This window comes from Mustelus asterias, unplaced genomic scaffold (genome assembly GCF_964213995.1).
Source record: "Mustelus asterias unplaced genomic scaffold, sMusAst1.hap1.1 HAP1_SCAFFOLD_1684, whole genome shotgun sequence".
In the NCBI taxonomy this organism is placed as follows: domain Eukaryota; kingdom Metazoa; phylum Chordata; class Chondrichthyes; order Carcharhiniformes; family Triakidae; genus Mustelus; species Mustelus asterias.
The window spans coordinates 50,233-70,198 of record NW_027591629.1 but is presented as its reverse complement, the minus strand read 5'-3'; the positions used below and the strand labels follow the sequence as shown (position 1 = coordinate 70,198).

The window sequence follows — 19,966 nt, the reverse complement described above, 5'->3', positions numbered from 1 at the left end:
GTGCAGAATGTAGTGTTACAGTCATAGCTTAGGGTGTAGAGAAAGATCAACTTAATGCAAGGTAAGTCCATTCAAAAGTCTGACTGCAGCAGGGAAGAAGCTGTCCTTGAGCCAGTTGGTACGTGACCTCAGGCTTTTGTAACTTTTTCCCGACGGAAGAAGGTGGAAGAGAGAATGTCCGGGGTGTGTGGGGTCCTTCATTATGCTGGCTGCTTTGCCGAGGCAGTGGGAAGTGTAGACAGTCAATGGATGGGAGGCTGGTTTGTGTGATGGATTGGGCTACATTCATGACCTTTTGTAGTTCCTTGCGGTCTTGGGCAGAGCAGGAGCCATATCAAGCTGTGATACAACCAGGAACAATGCTTTCTATGGTGCTTCTGTAAAAGTTGGTGAGAGTCATAGTAGACATGCCAAATTTCCTTAGTCTTCTGAAAAAGTAGAGGCGTTTCCCAAAGGGTTTATTCTCAAGTAGAAAAAAACCTGATCACTCAAATGAGGTGAGAAACCAGCTCGTAATAATGCTCCTATTTTGTTTCCTTTCTTTAGCTGACCACTGTGAAAGAAAGCACGTTGAGTGATGGCTGACCCAGGTAAGAAAGAGTTTATAAACCCAATTCAACCCGCTCGTTGCTAAAGCAGCGAAGCCCCAGTTAATTTATTATTTTGACAAAAGCAGAATATGTTGAACATGCACAGCAACACCTGGGGGCAAGAAAAGACAGTGTGATGTTTTGGATAAGGGCTCCTCTGCAAAACAGACGGGTTTATTTCCTGTAAATGCAACCTGTAACTGGCTGCTATGAGTTCCCTTCCATGGTAAATTTAATCGGATAGTAATTCTTCTTGTGTTGGTACAAAATGAACATGGTATGGTATGTCTTATACGCCCCACCCAGCGTTCAATTCTATTGAAGGTAAAGGAAGTGAATATGATATGTGTTATATGATATGCCGTGACTGCAATTCCACCTGTCTTCCAGCACCGTCCATAATGGATTTCTATCTCAGTGTGTCATTTCAAAACTTAATGTCATTTTCATCCATTGTGCTGAATTTCAAAGACATGCCATTAAAACATTAGATGCAAACTAGCTGTTAGAATACAGACTTTGGATTTGTTGGAAAGGAAAGATTAATGTTAAGTGCCAGCTCAGGTTTCCACATAAAACATAAGAGCAGGGGAGATCTGTAAAAAACCCCTGTTAGGCCACAGTTAGAATACTGTGTGCAGTTCTGTTTGCCACATTAGAGGAAGGATATGATTGCACTATAGAGGGTGCAGAGGAGATTCACCACGATGTTGCCTGGGCTGGAGCATTTCAGCTATGAAGAGAGGCTGGTTAGGTTGGAGTTGTTTTCCTCAGAGCAGAGAAGGCTGAAGGGAAGGACCTGATTGAAATTATAAGGGACATAGAATGGGTAGTTAGGAAAGAACTTTTCCCCTTAGTAGAAGGGTCAATAACCAGGGGGCATAGATTTAAGGTAAGGGACAGGGGATTTAAAGGAGGTTTGAGGAACCATTCTTCACCCAGTTTTTCACAACATTCAAGAAGCATTTAGATGTGTACCTGAAACACCTTAGAGTACAAGGCTACGGACCAAGTGCTGGAAAATGGGATTGGAATAGCTAGGTGCTTGATGGCTGGCGCAGACACGATGGGCCACAGAGCCTCTTTCTGTGCTGTAAAGCTCTATGACTCCATATAAATATGAGCAGCAAGTATCTTTTTTTTATATTACTTTGGGTGTATAATGTGATCACATTTTATGCTCCAATGTTATTCGGTACAATGCATCCAATTTCCTGTCTACCCTTAGTCTGTGCCCCACCTACTGCCCGACCTCCTTGCTTCATAGTCTGTTCCTTCCCCCATGCCAGACAATTCCCTTCCCTGCCCATCATTGGCATGTTGTCTCCTGCCCAATCCATCCAACAACCCGTTGAATTAAGCCCCTAAAGCAAGCCAAAGTGCTGGGACAACCTGTTGAGGCACAGCAGTTACTGACCGCTCACCTAAATGGTTGAAATGAGATATTGGGCCTAGCTTCAGGTCTCTCAGTTAGCATGCTTGTTGCCTGGTCAAACCAGCGTTAACGTCCAGGGCCAGAAACTCCAAGGTGTTTTGGGAAGTTAGCCGAGACCCTAACGTTTAGATTTGATTTTGGCATTAGGGTGAGCATAAGGTGTTTCACTCCAGGTATGATTCAAGTGACCCACGTGGAAGCTTTTATCAAACAAAGTTTATTTAAGAACACAGTTCATGGAATCATATGGCACGGAAACAGGCCCTTCAGCTCAAACTGGTCCGTGTTGACCAAAATGCCCATCTAAGCTAGCCCCATAGCCCACATCCCTCTAAACCTTTCCTATCCATGTATCTGTCCAAATTCCTTTTAAATGTTGTCAATGTCCCTGCCTCAATAACTTCCTCCAGCAGCTCATTCCACATGTGTACCATCCTCTGTGTAAAGAAGTTGCACCTCAGGTTCCCATTTATTCTTTCCCCTCTTAATTTAAACCTATGCCCTCTAATTCTCGATTCCCCAACCCTGGGAAAAAGACTGAATGCATTACCCTATCCCTGCCTCTCATGATCTTATGCACCTCTATAAAATCACCCCTTAGTCTCCTAACGCTCCAAAGAAAAAAGTCCTAACCTGTCCAATCTCTCCCTATAACTCAGCCCCTTGAGTCCTGGCAATATCATTGTAATTCTCTTCTGCACTCTCTCCAGTTCAAATATAGCAAAAAGAATTAGCATAACTTTTACCAATTACAAGATTTAAACACGACACAGTATGTTTCTTAACACCTAGCTATCTCTGTTGTTACAGTTTAAAGCGGTAGACGTACAGCCTTCTTTAGAATTAGCACAAAAACAAGTATGCTCCTCTGATGCCCGATTTTCAGCCTATTAACACATCTGGAAGAAGTCCACGCAGCAATTTTCAGAGAAGGATATATCCTCAAAACAGCATAAACCCAGAGGAGCAATCCCAGCTTCTGAGCAGTTCCCAGTCTTCAGATCCCTGAGACAGAAAAGGATACCGCTCCCTCTGTAGCTTAGACTCATAGAATCTCTACAGTGCAGAAGGACGCCATTCAACTCATCAAGTCTGCACCGACCACAATCCCACCCAGCCCCCCATTCCCGTAACCTCATATATTTACCCTGCTAATCCTCCTGACACTAGGGTCAATTTTAGCATGGCCAATCAACCTAACCTAACATCTTTGGAGTGTGGGTGAAAACCGGAGCACCCGGAGGAAACCCACGCGGACACAGGGAGAATGCGTAAGCTCCAGAGTGACCCGAGACCGGAATCGAACCGGGTCCCTGGCACCGTGAGGCAGCAGTGTTAACCACTATACCACCGTGCCACCCCAAGTTAGCTTCCAAAGCTAACTTCCAAAGCTAACGGGCGGCACGGTAGCACAGTGGTTAGCACTGCTGCTTCACAGCTCCAAGGACCTGGGTTCGATTCCCGGCTTGGGTCACTGTCTGTGTGGAGTTTGCACATTCTCCTCGTGTCTGCGTGGGTTTCCTCCGGGTGCTCCGGTTTCCTCCCACAGTCCAAAGATGTGCGGGTTAGGTTGATTGGCCATGCTAAAAAATTGCCCTTAGTGTCCTGAGATGTGTAGGTTAGAGGGATTAGTGGGTAAATATGTCGGGATATGGGGGTAGGGCCTGGGTGGGATTGTGGTCAGTGCAGACTCGATGGGCCGAATGGCCTCTTTCTGTACTGTAGGATTTCTATGATCTATTCTATGATTCTAAAGCAGCAACACCCATACAGCAGAATCTCCAAAAGAGACACTTATCTCCTGGCAGATTCCAGTCCCCAACTTCAGAGAGGGGAAAAAAGAGGGATTCTCTCTTAACTCCATAAGCAGCATCTAAGCTTGAATATTCTAAGAAAAACCCAGCTTCCCCATTACATGACTATACCTGCCAACCATCCCAATGAAGCCCCACTCTGCAAAATCCCAGGGGAAAACTGCAGAACAGCATTAATTCAGATTAAAACCAGCATCCTAGCCATTAGAAACAATTAGGCTGCTGCAACAGTAGTACAGCATGCCGGTAGACACTATGGCTCCGAGTGCATTAAAAAACTGTTACAACAGATCCTGCACAAGGACATAGCTCAAGCACATTTCTTAAAGGCACAGTATGGTCACACTCACTCTGAAAGAAGGAAAAACTTAAATTTTTATAGCGCCTTCTATGACTCCAGGAAGTTCCAAAGCGCTTTCCAACCAATGAACTACTTCTGAAATGTAGTCACTGCTGAGTCGTAGGAAATGTGCTCAAATAAAATTCTACCTTGATACCTGTACAAATCTGAGCATTCATCTTTGATTTTCCAATAGAATAGGTCTGTCAATGGAGTAGAAGTCATAGCTACAGTTTACATTCAGAAGGGGCTCCATTCAGAAAATATTCATTTCCCTCCTGCTTTCTACTGCGGTTGTAAAGGAAGCACTGTACCAATAGATAGTGGAGACTGTTGGATCACATGAAGCTGGAACACGTGGCCACAGAAATGTGTCTCTTATCAATTGATTGAACAACCCCTATCCTTAATTACAATGACACCTTCATTTGGACATGTACACTGTTCCAAGGGATCAGGACAAGAGCTCTTATTGCCTTCTGTCCTTTGCTGACTGTTGCTCTGTATTGTTTAGACATATGCAGCATCAAATTTACTGAGGCTCCTGGGGCTCTTGTCAGCTTCATCCAGGGCATTTCCAACATAATCATGATGCGGAGATGCCGGCGTTGGACTGGGGTGGGCACAGTAAGAAGTCTCACAACATCAGGTTAAAGTCCCAACAGGTTTATTTGGAATCACGAGCTTTCGGAGCACTGCTCCTTCATCAGGTGAGCGGAGAGGTACGTTTCACAAACACGGCATATATAGACAGAGACACAATTGCAAGATTCCAACCATTGTCTTGCGATTGTGTCTCTGTCGATATATGCCATGTTTGTGAAACCTACCTCTCCGCTCACCTGATGAAGGAGCAGCGCTCCGAAAGCTCGTGATTCCAAATAAACCTGTTAGACTTTAACCTGGTGTTGTGAGACTTCTTACAACATCATTCATGGAGTGGTTCATTGCTCATTTTTTCTTCTTATGCGTGACATTTAATATTTGCTTTGCACATTTAATATTTGGTGCCAACTCATTCTGTATTTTCTTGCAGCCATCTAGGATTCCTTGCCCTATTACAGTTTAATACGGTTTTAATGGACCGACTTCATAATGTAAAAACACTGGGGGAATGAGGAAGGGAGATGGGTGGTTTCCTCAAAGATACAGTAGGAGGTGACTTGATACTTGTATGTATCTCCAACCCAGTGGATCCTGCTCTCCACCAGGGTTGTGCTGGACTCTGCATAACACCTTGCACGAACTCAGCAGAACCATTGGAAAAACCAGTCGACTTGGACCCTGCTAGCTCTGGACGTTCATTGTCAGCATTGCAGTGTGGGCTTAGAGAGTCCTTACACTGGGATCACTTGACTATCTGAGTGAAACACTTCCACCTACTGGCTCACACAGGAGAAGTCACGCAGCATTTGACAGAATTAACACTGCACACATTTTCTTTTTGAGTTACTCTGACACTGGAACTCACTTCTTCTCCCGGTTACCCTGCCTTTACTTCCTGTCCAAATAAATCCTTTTATGTTAAAATTCCTAAAATTTTAAAATCACTGCCCTATTGTGCTGTTAGACATAGAATCTTGCAGTTCAGAAGGAAGCCATTCGGCCCATTGAGTCTGTACCGACCACCATCCCACCCGGGCCCTATACCCATAACCCCATGCATTTACCCTACCTAGACCCCTGACACTAAGGGGCAATTTAGCATGGCCAATCCACCTAACCCGCACACCTTTGGATTGTGAGAGGAAACCGGAGCACCCCGTAGGAAACCCTCGCAGACACGGGGAGAATGTGCAAACTCCAAACAGACAGTGACCCAAACCGGGAATCGAATCGAGGTGCCCGGTGAGGCAGCAGTACTAACCACCGTGCCACCGTACCGCCCTCAGCCTTTAGCTTCTCAAGCACTGGTCTTATACACGTTAGCTCTGAGCAACACGCATATGTGCATACACACATGCATGCGCGCAGACCACACACATGGAACAGGCATGTGTGCACACGCACAGATACACACCCAAAATCTGAAGTTGGAAGGTGGCTAAAATAGAGAGAAATGAAAGTGGGGAGTGTTGGAAATACTCAGATGTGGCAGCATCTGTGGAGAGAGAAACAAAGCTAATGCTTCAAATACAATATGATTCTTCATCAAAGAAGCGTGAATGCAAATGGGGTGTTTGCTGGATTGGTAAGGCTTTTTATGTGGTCATTTGATGGTTCTTATAGATGTGGTAAGATTTGATTTCTGAAGGTATTCATACATTTGCTTAGTTTTAAATGTTATGTTTTTAGAAACTAATCCTCAGTCAGCTGAGACACAGCCACCTGGAACCCAGCCACCCGCTGCCTATCCGCCTGGAACCCAGCCACCCGCTGCCTATCCGCCTGGAACCCAGCCGCCTGTTGCCTTACAACCTGGTGCCTATCCTCCTGGTGTCTATCCTCCTGGCACCTGTCCGCCTGTCATCTATCCACCTGGTGCCTATCCGCCTGGTACCTATCCCCCTGGTGCCTACCCGCCTGGGGCCTGCCCTCCTGGGGCCTGCCCTCCTGGGGCCTACCCTCCTGGGGCCTGCCCTCCTGGGGTCTACCCTCCTGGGGCCTGCCCTCCTGGGGCCTACCCTCCTGGGGCCTACCCTCCTGGTGCCTACGCCAATCAAGCTCCTCCGGGGCAGAAAGGAGCGGGTGGTCTTCAGATGATGCCAATGCCCAGTGCGATCCCAAATTGCCCACCGGGCCTGGAGTATCTTTCGCAGGTAAATGAAAAGTTTGATGATATCCTTCGACAGAAAGCGTGCGTTGTTAATCTAGCAGGAATTTGTGCTCAATTAGCTGTGGCACAAATGATGCGTTAAGTACTTTGAAGAATGTTAGTTCACCTGCAAGACGTGACTGAAGCGTCAATGTGATTTGGTCAGCTCTTGTGTCCACCTTATGATTGAATGTCCAGCAGGTCTATTTGCTTTAACAGAGGTGCAGAGAGTCTAATTAAGTTAAAAGCTTGAACTCATTGGGACACTCTTGGTGACACTGGGCTATTGGAATGTGGAACATTGTCCCTTGCACCCTCTGGGGTGGGCACAGTAAGAAGCCTCACAACACCAGGCTAAAGCCCAGCAGGTTTATTTGGAATCACAAGCTTTCGGAGCGCTGCCCCTCCATCAGGTGATGCTGCTTCTTCACCTGATGAAGGAGCGACACTCCGAAAGCTCGCGATTCCAAATAAACCTGTTGGACTTTAACCTGGTGTTGTGAGACTCCTTACTGTGCCCACCCCTGTCCGACACCGGTATCTCCACATCATGGCCCTCTGGGGGCACTGGGTTTGTAAAACAAATCTAAAAGGTGGAGGGTGGCTCGGGCAGAAGGAAATTCACTGTTACCACTACTGACTTGTAGCAGTGTCAGTGGTTGTTATTAATTGGACTTTCCTGTGTGTCAGAATCACAACTGGAGTATTATCGAAGAAGTTTAAAGAAATCCTGTTATTCCCTGTTAATGTGGGTCTTAACAACAGACAGGAATGTTCTCTTTCTTATCATTCCCCATCCACTATTTACACAGGTTGTTCATCATATTTATCATATATTTATTTATCAGAACATCCCAGTTCTAATGATAAATGAGCTGACAGTCATCTGTACACGCTCCAGGAAGCTGAGGTCGCAGTTCCCGCACAAGTGACAAGCATTTTCACATCTGTCGTATTGGGATGCAATACGGGGCGGCACAGTGGTTAGCACTGCTGCCTCACAGCGCCAGGGACCCTGGTTCAATTCCAGCCCCGGGTCACTGTCTGTGCAGAGTCTGCACGTTCTCCCCAGTTTCCTCCAGGTGCTCCGGCTTCCTCCCACAGTCCAGCGGGTTAGGTTGATTGGCCATGCTAAATTGACCCTAGTGTCAGGGGGATTTGCTGGGGTAAATATGTGGGAATAGGGCCTGGATGGGATTGTGGTCGGTGCAGACTCGATGGGCCGAATGTCCTTCTCCTAGGGATTCTATGATTCTATGATAAGGCTTTCAAAATCGACTGTAAAGAATAACAGCAACAACTTGCATTTAAAAAGCACTTTCAGCATCATAATAACTTTTGCGGGGGGGGGGGGGTATTATCAGGCAAATTTAACACCAAGTCTTATGAGAAGATATTGGAACAGGTGACAAAAAGCTTGAACAAAGAGGTAAGGGATAATAAATAGATGGATCAATGGCTGATTTGGCAGTTCGTGCCTGCTTCGCCATTCTGTTCCATCAATACCTCACCTTCCAACTTGAATAACAGCAGAAGAAACGTGGTACATTTTCAGGAGTGTCTTAGAGGAGGAGAGTGAGCTAGAGACGGTGAGAGGTTCAGGGAGGGGAAATAACAGTCCCCAGAGGACAAACCCAGCAGGGGCGTCGATGGCCTAGTGGTATTATCACTAGGCTATTAATCCAGAAACTCAGCTAATGTTCCGGGGACCCGGGTTCAAATCCCGCCAGGGCTGATGGTGGAATTTGAATTCAATAAAAATATCTGGAATTAAGAATCTACTGATGACCATGAAACTATTGTTGATTGTCGGAAAAACCCATCTGGTTCACTAATGTCCCTTAGGGAAGGAAATCTGCCGTCCTTACCTGGTCTGGCCCACATGTGACTCTGGAGCCACGGCAATGTGGTTGACTTTCAATTGCCCTCCGAGGGCAATTAGGGATGGGCAATAAATGCTGGCCAGCCAGCGACACCCATGTCCCACGAATGAATTTTTAAAAGTTAAAGGCGTGCAAGGAAGTACATCCAATTACTGTGGCAATTCTCCTGGTACTTTTTATACTTTTCCAATTCAATCAAATCAAGTCCAATTCAGAGTCTCAACAAGTTGAGACATTTCCGATCCAAGCTGGCAAGACAGGGCAAGCGACCATTTACCCTGTCCTGGGCCTGATCTACATGAGCCAAGCTGATTGGAGCAGGCGGAGAATTCCTCCTCCAAGGCTTGATCTCATTTGCATCTTAGCCAAAAGGCCGAGATACCGCTTTTAAAAATTGCTTCTATCTCCTGATACTTTGACAGGGGAAATCTTGGGAACAGCAACTTCATTGGGAACAGCAACTTCATTGGGAACAGCAACGTCAAGGATTGAATGGGGTGGACCCTCAGCAGAAAAAGAAGCCACTATGAACACTGCTGTCCTCTGCTGTTCAAGGCATTAAATTATAGTGAAGGCGCGAATTTGGTTCTATTTACAAGATTAAAGGTGCTATGTGAACGCAAGTTGCTGCCGATGTAATGATTCTTTACAATCTTTTTGAAAGCCTTTAAAAGTTTTATCCACAAGTTAGGTTTTCAGTTCAGAATAACAACAGCCTGACAATTGTCATTTGCAATGTTAGAGACTGAACATCTAATCTGGCCACAATTAATGCAGATACGTGAAGTGATTATCAATATAATTATAATGCATCCCTTGTATTTATAGAGATGTATAGAGATTTAGGACTGAGTTGAGCAGGAACTTCTTCACACAGACGGTTGTGAATCTGTGGAATTCCCTGCCCACTGAAGCAGTTGAGGCTACCTCATTGAATGTTTTTGAGGCAAGGATAGATACATTTTTGAACAGTAAAGAAATCAAGGGTTATGGTGAGTGGGCGGGTAGGTGGAGCTGAGTCCACGAAAAGATCAGCCATGATCTTATTGAGTGGCGGAGCAGGCTCGAGGGGCCAGATCGCCTACTCCTAGTCCTTATGTTCCACCATCCAATGTTCCAACTGTCCAAAAATTGCCAAATGACATTATTCTGGCTAAAATGATGGATTGTACCTTCTCGTGCAGTTTTCCTCGATAATTTGTTACTTTATGAAAATTAATGCTGCTGTTTCCGTCACAGATCGACCAACTTCTGGTTCACCAGCAGGTGGAGCTGTTGGAAGGTAAGTTGCTGTTGGGGGCTGGGTGTGAAGTCAGCTTGGGGCGAGAATGAATCTGCTTTGTCTCCTGCCTGATCTTCCTGTCATTTTGCCAAGCTCCAGCTGACTTACTGAGCAGATCAGGCGATACAACCTCAAGTCGTGTTCTGTCTGTTAGGATCACAATCCTGTCCCACATTGTTGGTTGCTGTAAACCACGTTCCCCTCCAAGCCACTCACCGTCCTGACTTGGAAATATATCGCCGTTCCTTCGCAGTCACTTGGGTCAAAATCCTGGAATTCCCATTCTGACGGCATTGCGGGTCAACCCACAGCATGTGGACTGCAATGGTTCAAGAATTTGATTCAATTTGATTTATTATTGTCACACGTATTAGTATACAGTGAAAAGTATTGTTTCTTGCACGCTGTGCAGACAAAGCATACCGTTCATAGAGAAGGAAACAAGAGAGTGTGCAGAATGTAGTGTTACAGTCATAGCGAGAGTGTAGAGAAAGATCAACTTAATGCAAGATAAGCCCATTCAAAAGTCTGACAGCAGCAGGGAAGAAGCTGTTCTTGAGCCGGCTGATACATGACATCAGACTTTTGTATCTTTTTCCCAACGGAAGAAGGTGGAAGAGAGAATGTCCGGGGTGCGTGGGGTCCTTAATTATGCTGGCTGCTTTTCCGAGGCAGTGGGAAGTGTAGACAGAGTCAATGGATGGGAGGCTGGTTTGCGTGATGGATTGGGCTACATTCACGACCTTTTGTCGTTTCTTGCGGTCTTGGGCAGAGCAGGAGCCCCATACCAAGCTGTGATACAACCAGAAAGAATGCTTTCTAAGAAGGTGGCTCACCACCGCAATCTCAAGAGCAATTAGGGATGGACAATGAACGCTGGCCAGCCAGCGATGCCCATGTCCCACGAATGAATAAAAATAATAATAAGCACACTTTTAAATGACATTTTTAAAACGCATTTACACTAATCAACAAAGCTCAATGTCCTGTTATTTTTCCCTCTACCCGTGACAAGTGTTTCTGTGAAAGCAGATTTCTGTGTGCTGCAGCACCCAATCGAGATCTCACACACAGTAAAACTGTCAGCTTGAATGGGCAAGAGGTTAACTTGTAATTCTAATCAGTGGGGGAAAGCTTCCAACAGCAGGCAGAGTTTGTATCTCCAATATGTGGGGCAGTGCTTCAATTTCTCATATTCGGACAGGGTTTATCTTTCACGTGTGTGAGGCGGAATTCATTGTCCAAACTTGGAGTAGCAGAAAATAATCTCACTAACCACTCGCCTTCGAAAAGGAATTCAGACTGACCTGTGTCGGGAGGCTGAGTTTGTAACTCTCGGCTGTGGGCATTGCTATTCCCTTCAGATGACTGTGATGTAATAGCTGCCCATACATTGACCGAAATCTTGCCACCGCACCCGCCATGGGAATTGGAGCGGGCGAGGGCTGGAACATGGAAAAATCCGTTGACCTTGGCCGGGATTTTACGGTTTTGGGATGAGCTATAAAATCCCACCCTTTGTGTTTTTTATTTCACTGTTGGGAATATTTATTCCACTTTTTTCATACTGATACTGCCTCTAAAATGTGGAACAGTAGTTTTAACAGACAGTTTTAAAGTTTGTTTATTAGTGTCACAAGTGTGTTTAAATTAACACTGTGATGAAGTTATTGTGAAAATCCCCGAGTCGCCACACTCCGGCGTCTGTTTGGGTACATCGAGGGGGAATTTAGCATGGCCAATGCACCTAACCAGCATGTCTTTCAGACTGAGGAAACCAGAGCACCCGGAGGAAACCCACGCAGACACGGGGAGAACGTGCAGACTCTGCACAGATAGTGACCCAAGCCGGGAACTGAACCCAGGTCCCTAGCGCTGTGTGGCAGCAGTGCTAACCACTGCGCCACTGTGCCGCCCCTGTGCCACCGTGCCGCCCCATAACCGGAATCATCCTAATACCAGAGTAATCCAATTGATCTCTTTTCCTCTACCTTTCAACATCATGCTAAAATCTACAGGCTTTTGAAATGGTGTCACCAAAGCAGGGCTCAGCACTGCTGCCTCACAGCGCCAGGGACCCGGTCGGTTCCCGTCTTGGGTGACTGTGCAGATTCCGCACATTCTCCCCATGTCTGCGTGGGTTTCCTCCGGGTGCTCCGGTTTCCTCCCACAGTCCAAGGATGTGCGGGTTAGGTGGGATGGCCATGCTAAATTGCCCCTTAGTGTCAGGGGGACTAGCTAGGGTAAATGCATAGGGTTATGGGGGATAGGGCCTGGGTGGGATTGTGGTCGGTGGGCCGAATGGTCTCCTTCTGCACGGTAGGATTCTCTGAGGACTGGAGTCACCTTGCCCTTTTGCTTGCTTTGTCTGGATTGTGTTTTTCCCGAAATTCCTCAATTTCAAATCTTTATTACTGGCGTGTTTTGAAGGCAACGCACTTTGCTCTAATTCACAAATGTTTTCACCACTCTGTTGACTTTAGTCTTGACTGGATTTGAGACCAATAACAAATATCAAATCAAGAACAGTCTCGGGCAGCTGATCTACTTTGCTGCTGAAGAAAATGACTTTTGTAATCGGAATTGCTGTGGGAACATGCGGTCCTTTGACATGAAGATTATTGACAACTTGGGACAGGAAGTGATGAGTTTGTACCGGCCCCTGAGGTGTGCTGGCTGCTGCTGTCCGTGCTGTTTGCAGGAGGTCAGTGACCTGTACTTCACCTGTGGTAGTTTGATAACATTATTAAATATCTTTCACCCAGTTCATTTCATATGCTATCGCTCAAAGACTTAGGGCGCGATGTTGTGAAAAAAATTGTAAGTGCCGCACGAGTGAGAAAACAGAAAAGAATCGTGCCGGTTTTTTGGGTGAACTGCCAGCATCTTACGACACTTGATGCAAAAAAAGTGCCAGCATACGATTCTCGCCAACAAGTGTGTGGGGTGGTGGAGCCAGAGCTCGCCGGGAAGCCGGCTGCTGAGCTCTTGGGGCGCCATAGTGCAGGTGCTCGATCTCCCAGCATATTGGGCGATCTCATGCTGCCACCCCCGCCTACACACCCACGGATATCAAACCCCACCCCTCCCACCGATCTGCTGAGTTCCATTCCTCCTTCCCATCCCGATCACCAGCCTGGCAGAGTTCCCTCCCTCTCACCCCCATCGCTATCCCTGGAGACTTCCCTCCCTCCCTCCCTCCCTCCCCGATCCCCACCCCTGCAGAACTCCCTTCTCTCCCCTCTCTGTCGTAGCTTCATCCCACAGGCTCCACCCCCACTCAGGCCCCACCCCCTTGGCACTGCCCCGGTACATTTATGGTACTCAGTGGGCAGTGCCAGAGTGCTTGGTGGGCACTGCCAGGTTGCCAGGTGGGCACTGATTCATGCACACTGCCCGGCCCTGCCCCGAACACCAGTGGGGGGCTTCAATTAATTCCAATCCCCCCAGTGAGGCCATCAGGTCTGGTCTCCGCTGGTGGAATCTCGAGTGGCAAGGTGGTAGAGGTAAGTGAGCCCGGACAATGGCATCCACGACTCGTTAGTGACATCTAAATTAATGTTTAAGGGCACAAAGCCGATTTCGCCGGCAAAACAAGGCCGACACAATTGGGGGGAAGCAAAAAAAACTGGTGCATTTCTCCGGCTCTGTGAATTGTGTCTCTCTCCCTCTCTCTCTCTCTCTCTCTCTCTCTGTCTCTCGCTCTCGCTCTATCTCTTTGTGTTTTTCTCTGCCTCTGTGTGTTCCTCTGGCTATGTGCCTCTCTCTATGCGTCTTTCACTGTCTTTTTCTCTTACTCTGTCTCGCTCTAACTCTCCCTGTTTTTCAATCTCACTCTCTTTCTGTGTCTCTCTCTGTCCTCTCTCTCTTACATCTTGCTCTCGAATAATGCTCTTTTTCTCTCACTTTCTCTCTCCCTCTCTCTCCTTTTCTATTGTCCGTTGGTTAATAGAAGGTGATGTCACTCGGTGTTGAAACAAGTTGTCCCAGGCTTGTTTATCAATCTTCCTCCCCCGGCCTACACTGACTTTGATGAATGAATTCCTCTGAAGATGCTTGTTCACAACACTGAGGATTATATCTTTTCTGATCTACATTTCCTTCACAGTTGGAAGTAATGGCACCACCTGGTCAGCCAGTCGGATACATCATCCAAACATGGGACATTTGTCTGCCAAAATTCACCATTCAGAACGAGAAGAAGGAGCCTGTTTTGAAGATTGTTGGCCCTTGCTGTGTCTGCAACTGTTGCAGCGATATTGAGATCAAGGTGCTTTAGTTTTAAACACAATGCGTTCTTCAGCTCTTCGATCTGTATGAAAGTTATAGTCAGTTTTGCGGATATACAGGTAGCCCTTCTCCACCTGGCCCGCAGGGAAACCTTTCATCTTATTTTTCTGAAGTACTTTTTAAATGAATTCCTCCTGTTGCAATCTATTTGTGAGTCAGGGTTTTAGCAAATGAATCTGGGCAAATGGAAAGGGCATAGACAGGGTGGATAGTCAGAGGCTTTTTCCCAGAGTGGAAGTGTCTTAGAGACATAGAGGTTTACAGCATGGAAACAGGCCCTTCAGCCCAACTTGTCCATGCCGCCCTTATTTTTAACCACTAAGCTAGTCCTAATTGCCCACATTTGGCCCATATCCCTCTATACCCATAGAAATCATAGAAATCATAGAAACCCTACAGTACAGAAAGAGGCCATTCGGCCCATCGGGTCTGCACCGACCGCAATCCCACCCAGGCCCTACCCCCATATCCCTACATATTTTACCCGCTAATCCCTCTAATCTACGCATTCCAGGACACTAAGGGGCAATTTTAACATGGCCAATCAACCTAACCCGCACATCTTTGGACTGTGGGAGGAAACCGGAGCACCCGGAGGAAACCCACGCAGACACGAGGAGAATGTGCAAACTCCACACAGACAGTGACCTAAGCCGGGAATCGAACCCAGGTCCCTGGAGCTGTGAAGCACAGTGCTAACCACTGTGCTACCATGCCGCCCCATCTTACCCATGTAACTGTCTAAATGCTTTTTAAAAGACAAAATTGTACCCGCCTCCACTACTTACTCTGGCAGCTTGTTCCAGACACTCACCACCCTCTATGTGAAAATATTGCCCCTCTGGACCCTTTTATGTCTCTCCCCTCTCACCATAAACCTCTGCTTGAGACCAGGACAGTGGCGGTGTGAGTTGCATGGAGGACGACCAAGGGAGGGAGGAAGTGTTAGTGGGGAAGGGTGGCGCAGTGGATGGGCATTGATGGAAGGAATGATGCTTGTTGGTGAGTTACCATTAAATGTGGCACCCGGACCTATGACCCCTGATGGTTGCGATGGCAACTTCCTGCCTGGCCCCATCACATAGATTGACAAGCTCCTGGTGGATGCATATTTAATGGCCTAAATGTCACAAGATCGCGTGTGGTCAGCCTCCCTGCCACCGAGCGGAAATTATTCCCACTTCCCTGCCCGCTACTGAACGTAGGACGAAAGATTCTGACCCCCTCCAGCTCAGTTAGATTTCCAATAGTTAGAAGATCAGCCATGAGCAGCGGTGAGGGTCATGTGGCCTACTCCTGCTCCTACTTCATCCTTCTTATTTAGGACGTGGAGAATCTTGAGGTAATGCCCGTGTAAGGGGTCGGTATCATGCCAGATGACAACTCCAATGGATTTACATTTAACATTTCTTATCTTGTTACAGGTAACCAATCTTGATGAGACCGAAACAGTTGGGACAATCACAAAGCAGTGGACTGGGCTCATGAGAGAATCGTTCACAGATGCGGATAACTTTGGGATCCAGTTCCCCATGGATCTAGATGTTAAGATGAAAGCCGTTATGCTCGGTGCCTGCTTTCTAATTGTAAGTATTAACCAGTGCAGCCTGCTGCCTTGGAAGCCATTGTCTTTGATCTATTCCGTACCTGTCGGCCCTGTCACTTTCCCTGGCAACTGTCCAAAACTGAACCAGACAGTTCTCAACCTTGTATCGCATTTGACCCAGTGACTTTTGACCATATATCCATACAGTGTTCAATTCTGGTCACCACACTACCAGAAGGATGTTCAGGCTTTGGAGAGGGTACAGAAAAGATCTACCAGGATGTTGCCTGGTATGGAGGGCATTAGCTATGAGGAGAGGTTGGAGAAACTTGGTTTGTTCTCACTGGAGGTTGAGGGGCAACCTGATAGAAGTCTACAGGATTATGAGGGGCATGGACAGAGTGGATAGTGAGAAGCCTTTTTCCAGGGTGGAAGAGTCAATTATTAGGGGACATTTGTTTAAGTTGCGAGGGGAAAGGTTTAAAGGAGATGTACGAGGCAAGTTTTTTAAACAGAGTGGTGGGTGCCTGGAACGCGCTGCCGGGGGAGGTAGTGGAAGCAGATACGATAGTGACTTTTAAGGGACGTCTTGACAAAGATATGATTAGGATGGGAATAGAGGGATATGGTCCCCGAAGGATAGGGGGTTTTCGTTCAGTCAGGCAGCATGGTTGGTGCAGGCTTGTAGGGCCTATGCTGTTCCTATGCTGTAATGTTCTTTGTTCTTTGTTCATGATTTAGACTCTCTCTTTTCTCTTCCTGCACCTAGTGGTGCACTAAGACAGACTCTCGCCTGTCCCTGTTGCTAGTTTTTCCTGGGCCAGGGCATTAATCTGTCTCCAAAGGTTTATAGTTTGAGTGATGTCACTCCACATCAAGCATAACTGAGCAAGTGTCTTTCCCACTCTTACTGCCAGCCATTGGCAGATGAAGTTCAGTGTAAAGAAGTGTGAGGTGATGCATTTTGGTAGGAAGCACAAGGAGAAACAGTATAAAATAAAGAGTAAAATTCTTCAGGAGGTGCAGGAGCAGAGGGACCTGGGTATATATCTCCATTGATCATTAAAGGTAACAAGACAGGTGGAGAGAGCAGTTAATAAAGTGTATAGTATTCTGGGCTTTATTAATAAGTATGGAGTCCAACAGCAAGGAGGTTATTTTGAACTTATACAGGACTAGGTCTCAGCTGGAGTGTTGTGTGCAGTTGTGGGCACCGCACTACAGGGAGGATGTGATTTCATATTGGAGAGAGTGCAGAAGAGGTTTACAAGGATGTTTCCAGGGCTGAGAAACTTCAGCTATGAAGGGAGATTGGAGAAGTTAGGACTGTTCTCCTTGGAGAGGGGAAGGCTAACAGGAGATTTGATAGAGATGTTCAAAATCATGTGGGGGCTGGACAGAGTCGATGGGGACAAACTGTTCCCTTTCATAATAAGATCAAGAATGAGAAGGCACAGATAAATGTGATTGGCAAAAGATGTAAATTTGATGTGAAAAAAACTTGTTCATGCAGCGAGTGGTTTGGGTCTGGAAGTGCGGTGGAGGCAGGTTCACTTGGGGCATTCAGTAGAGCACGAGGTGGTTACTTGAATAGTAACAATGTGCAAGAGTACAGGGAAAGGTCAGGGGAATGGTATTAAGTCAGAATGCTCATTTTAAGAGTGTCGATGCAGACATGATGGCCGGAACTCTACCACCTCGCCCGCCACAGAATCGGAGCGGGCAAGGGTCTAATAACAGAAATCTCTGTTGACCTCGGGCAGGAATTTCTGGTCACACCCAAGCAAGGCTGTAAATCCCACCCGATGGGCCAAATGGCCTCCTTCTGTACCTGTGATTCTGTGATCGGTCGAGGTATTGCCAAAAGGAATGAACCAAGAATGGCTGTTCCCAAACTTCTGTTCAGTTAAAAAAGGTGCAATGAGTGGACATGTTCTTTCTGTCTGCAAAGGACAGGGTTCTGTGTGTGAATATTTGTAGATTCTAGCACACTGCAAGCTCAACTGATAATCTTAAATTGGATGTCAGTGTAATTTTTAGCGCATTCAGGATTGTTTAGCAAGTTTATTTATTTTAACTTATTTATTCGTGTCATAAGTAATCTTACATTAACACTGCAGTGAGGTTACTGTGAAAATCCCCCAGTCGCCACACTCCAGCGCCTGTTCGGGTACACTGAGGGAGAATTTAGCACGGCCAGTGCACCTAACCAACGTGTCTTTCAGACTATGGGAGGAAACCGGAGCACCCGGAGGAAACCCACACAGGGAGAACGTGCAGACTCGGCACGGACAATAACCCAAGCCAGGAATTGAACTTGGGTCCCTGGCGCTGTGAGGCAGCAGTGCTAACCACTGTGTCACCATACTGCCCAACCATAGAGTCACAGCACACTATGTTTTGAATTTTGCAAACATAGGCTGGTTGGTTAGCTCAGTTGGTAGAAGCATGAGATTGTTCGGGGAGGAATTGTCCTGCCCCACCCACCATGGGAATCGTAGCGGGGGGGGGGCTGCAGATCATGCAAAGGTCCGTTGACCTCGGGTGGGATTTTCCGGTTTTGGGGCGAGCGTGGCCAAGAGATCCCGCCCTTAATCTCAGGGTCATGGGTTCAGGCCCCAGTTGGGCGCCATGGTATTTGGAGCCACTCGTTACTGTCATGGTTAGTATCCCTGCCTGTCATGTGGGAAGCTAGAGTTCAGTTCCCCAATGGGGAGCTCAGGGATCTACGGGCAGCATGGTGGCACAGTGGTTAGCACTGCTGCCTCACAGAGCCAGGAACCTAGTTTCGATCCCAACCTTGGGTGACTGTCAGTGTGGAGTTTGCATGTTCTCCCCATGTCAGTGTGGGTTTCCCCCGGGTGCTCCGGTTTCCTCCCACAGTCCAAAGATGTGTAGATTAGGTGGATTGACCATGCTAAGTTGCCCCTTAGTGTCCCAAGATGTATAGGTTAGGTGGATTAGCCATGCTAAATGTGTGGGGTTCCTGGGATAGGGCAAGGGAGAGGGCTGCAGACTCGATGGGCCCAGTGGCGTCCTTCAGCACTTGTAGGGATTCTATGATTCGATGTATCAGCCATGGCTCTGAGTGCACACCCTCATTCTCAATCAGAAAGCTGTGGGTTCAAATCTGAGGATCTGATCTTGACTGATGCCCCAGTGCCACACTGAGGGGGCCACAGATGCTGGCCAAAGTTTTCTGCCTCTCCCTCTGGAAGGAACTTCCGGTCCCGCTGACGGTAAACTCTCCCGTGGGTGTCAGCCATGTGTCTTGTTGGGAGATCACAGCAGAAATGACGTGACCCAGACTTCCATATCGCTGCTATTTCTTTTGGCTGATCTTTTTCACTTGGGAGCAAAGCACCTTGCGACATGTTACCAGGGCGGCACGGCGGCACAGTGGTTAGCACTGCTGCCTCACAGCACCAGGGACCCGGGTTCGATTCCCGGCTTGGGTCACTGTCTGTGTGGAATCTGCACGTTCCTCCCCGTGTCTGTGTGGGTTTCCTCCGGGTGCTCTGGTTTCCTCCCACAGTCCAATGCTAAATTGGCCATGCTAAATTCTCCCTCAGTGTACCCGAACAGGCACCGGAGTGCAGCGACTAGGGGATTTTCACAGTAACTTCACTACAGTGTGACTATAAGCCGACTTGTGACTAAGAAATGAACTTTAACTTTAACTAGAGAGGAAAATGTCAAAAAGACTCATTCTAATATTCTGATGGGTCAACACATTTCTCTTGTATAAAGATATGCAGGCTGGGATCAAAAAAAAAAGACCATTTTGTGGAAGTAATTTGTTCTGTCACTTGGATCGAGTCTCAGCCTGCCTCTAATTAGTATAATTCTGTGGAATTCTAATGTGACTAACTGCATGCATCATTAAAAAATGACACTGTGAGTGGACTGGAAACAGGGAGAGCGAACTGTCTTTCAGAGATTCTGTTGTGATTAAAACCGCTGTCATACTAAATCAACCTCTTGGATTGTTTCATTATGATCTTGTTAATTTAATGGAAGACAGGTTTTTA

General features: G+C 46.9%; 1 protein-coding gene across 1 annotated transcript in view; it reads left to right on the top strand.

Moving 5' to 3' along the window:
• The first annotated feature begins 544 nt into the window (after positions 1 to 544).
• The window catches only part of LOC144488589 (phospholipid scramblase 2-like), a 30,087-nt gene continuing 10,665 nt past the window's right edge, over positions 545 to 19,966 (top strand). Inside the window, exons 1-6 of the mRNA XM_078206645.1 lie at positions 545 to 590; positions 6,475 to 6,938; positions 10,057 to 10,099; positions 12,583 to 12,803; positions 14,208 to 14,369; positions 15,814 to 15,975. Coding sequence (XP_078062771.1) covers positions 578 to 590; positions 6,475 to 6,938; positions 10,057 to 10,099; positions 12,583 to 12,803; positions 14,208 to 14,369; positions 15,814 to 15,975 — 1,065 coding nt within the window. The 5' untranslated portion in view covers positions 545 to 577. The remainder of the gene's footprint in view (positions 591 to 6,474; positions 6,939 to 10,056; positions 10,100 to 12,582; positions 12,804 to 14,207; positions 14,370 to 15,813; positions 15,976 to 19,966) is intronic.